Genomic DNA, 1,408 nt, shown 5'->3' with positions numbered 1-1,408 from the left:
ATTAAAAAAAAATGAAACACATTTTTCTAAAATTAAAAAAAAAAAAAAAAAAGAAAAATGTTCATAAAATTTGGAATATATTTTTAAATATATTTGATAGTTATCATTTTATTATATAATTTATCTTTTTTCCTTCTCGAATATCTTATCAAATAAATCATTAGATATAATATTAAAATTAAATTTGAAAAATATTAATTAAAATTATATATATTTATGGATGAAGCATAATTGATGTTATTACAATAATAAAATTTAATCTTATTTAATAGTAGTCTCTTTTTACTATTTAATAGTAATTATTATAATTTATTATAATAATTATTACTATTCATTTTTGTACTTATATTTATTACTTAACAAAATTAATTTGAAATTTAATTTCATTAAAAATATCTAATATTAATAATATCATTAAACAAAATTAATATATATAAAAATCAGATATTTTTTGAAAATTTCAATATATTTTATAATACGATATAATGTTATTTATGTATTATATATTATATATTTATATAATAAATATAATATGACATAATAATCTATGATTTATAAAAATCAAATCTTTAACGATAACATTAGATTCATCTTATTAAAAATTTTATAAGCGTCATTAACCTATTGAATTTGAATAATTAAGAAAACAATTAACAATGTTTTTTTTATGTCTTATGTTTACAAAATAAATTACAATACTTTATTAAACGATGAAAATAAAATTTTTAATATTGAAATAAAATTTTAATTACCTCAACAGGAATTTGTCTAAAGCATGAAATGCCATATATCGTACATTTTGGATTATTCAGACTGGGCAAATGAAAATAAACTGTATCTTCATCATAATTATGGGATCCATCTGGCAGAGCAAGAGTTGGTAAATATTTCCATCCTAATGGACATTCGTTTGGAGCTCCAGGTACCAAAGGAGGAAACGAGTACTCTACCTAATATCAATATAAAAATATTTAACATTTATAATAAATATACATAACATAAATATTACAAATAAAATACATTATATATTTAATTTTGAAATACCGTTAAATAATATAATCATAATTATGATTATATAAATAAATACTAGAATTTATATAAATGCTGTTAAAATTATTTTTTGTATAAATGTTCTGTAGTTAAAATTTTTCAATTTATAAAATTTAAATAATACGATATATCAAATATCTTTTATGAAAAATATATAATGTAAAATGTCTCTTAAAAATTATAATCAACGAATATTTTTAATTAAAATAATAAATAATATTTACTTGACATCCTTTTTTGTGATGAAATCCGACGACAATCACATGAAGTATCGGTCCAATTGATTCTGCCATGTTTTAAGAATGCGTTACATTAAACTAATTATACGTGACACAATTTTTCGTCGTTTAATTTAATT

General features: G+C 17.6%; 1 protein-coding gene across 2 annotated transcripts in view; it reads right to left on the bottom strand.

Annotated features, from left to right (window-relative positions):
* The window catches only part of LOC102677533 (late secretory pathway protein AVL9 homolog), a 5,200-nt gene extending 3,792 nt beyond the window's left edge, over window positions 1-1,408 (bottom strand). For both annotated transcript variants that reach the window (XR_004150997.1, XM_031512290.1), the window contains exons 1-2: window positions 1,275-1,408; window positions 753-950 (exon numbers count right to left, since the gene is read on the bottom strand). Coding sequence is in view for 1 of the 2 variants with exons in the window: in XM_031512290.1 (XP_031368150.1) it covers window positions 753-950; window positions 1,275-1,343 (267 nt within the window). In the remaining variant the exon portion in view is untranslated. The remainder of the gene's footprint in view (window positions 1-752; window positions 951-1,274) is intronic.

The sequence above is a fragment of the Apis dorsata genome, unplaced genomic scaffold (assembly GCF_000469605.1).
Source record: "Apis dorsata unplaced genomic scaffold, Apis dorsata 1.3 scaffold_415, whole genome shotgun sequence".
Classification (NCBI taxonomy): Eukaryota; Metazoa; Arthropoda; class Insecta; order Hymenoptera; family Apidae; genus Apis; species Apis dorsata.
The sequence above is the reverse complement of the archived record's forward strand: the minus strand, read 5'-3'. Positions and strand labels throughout refer to the sequence as shown.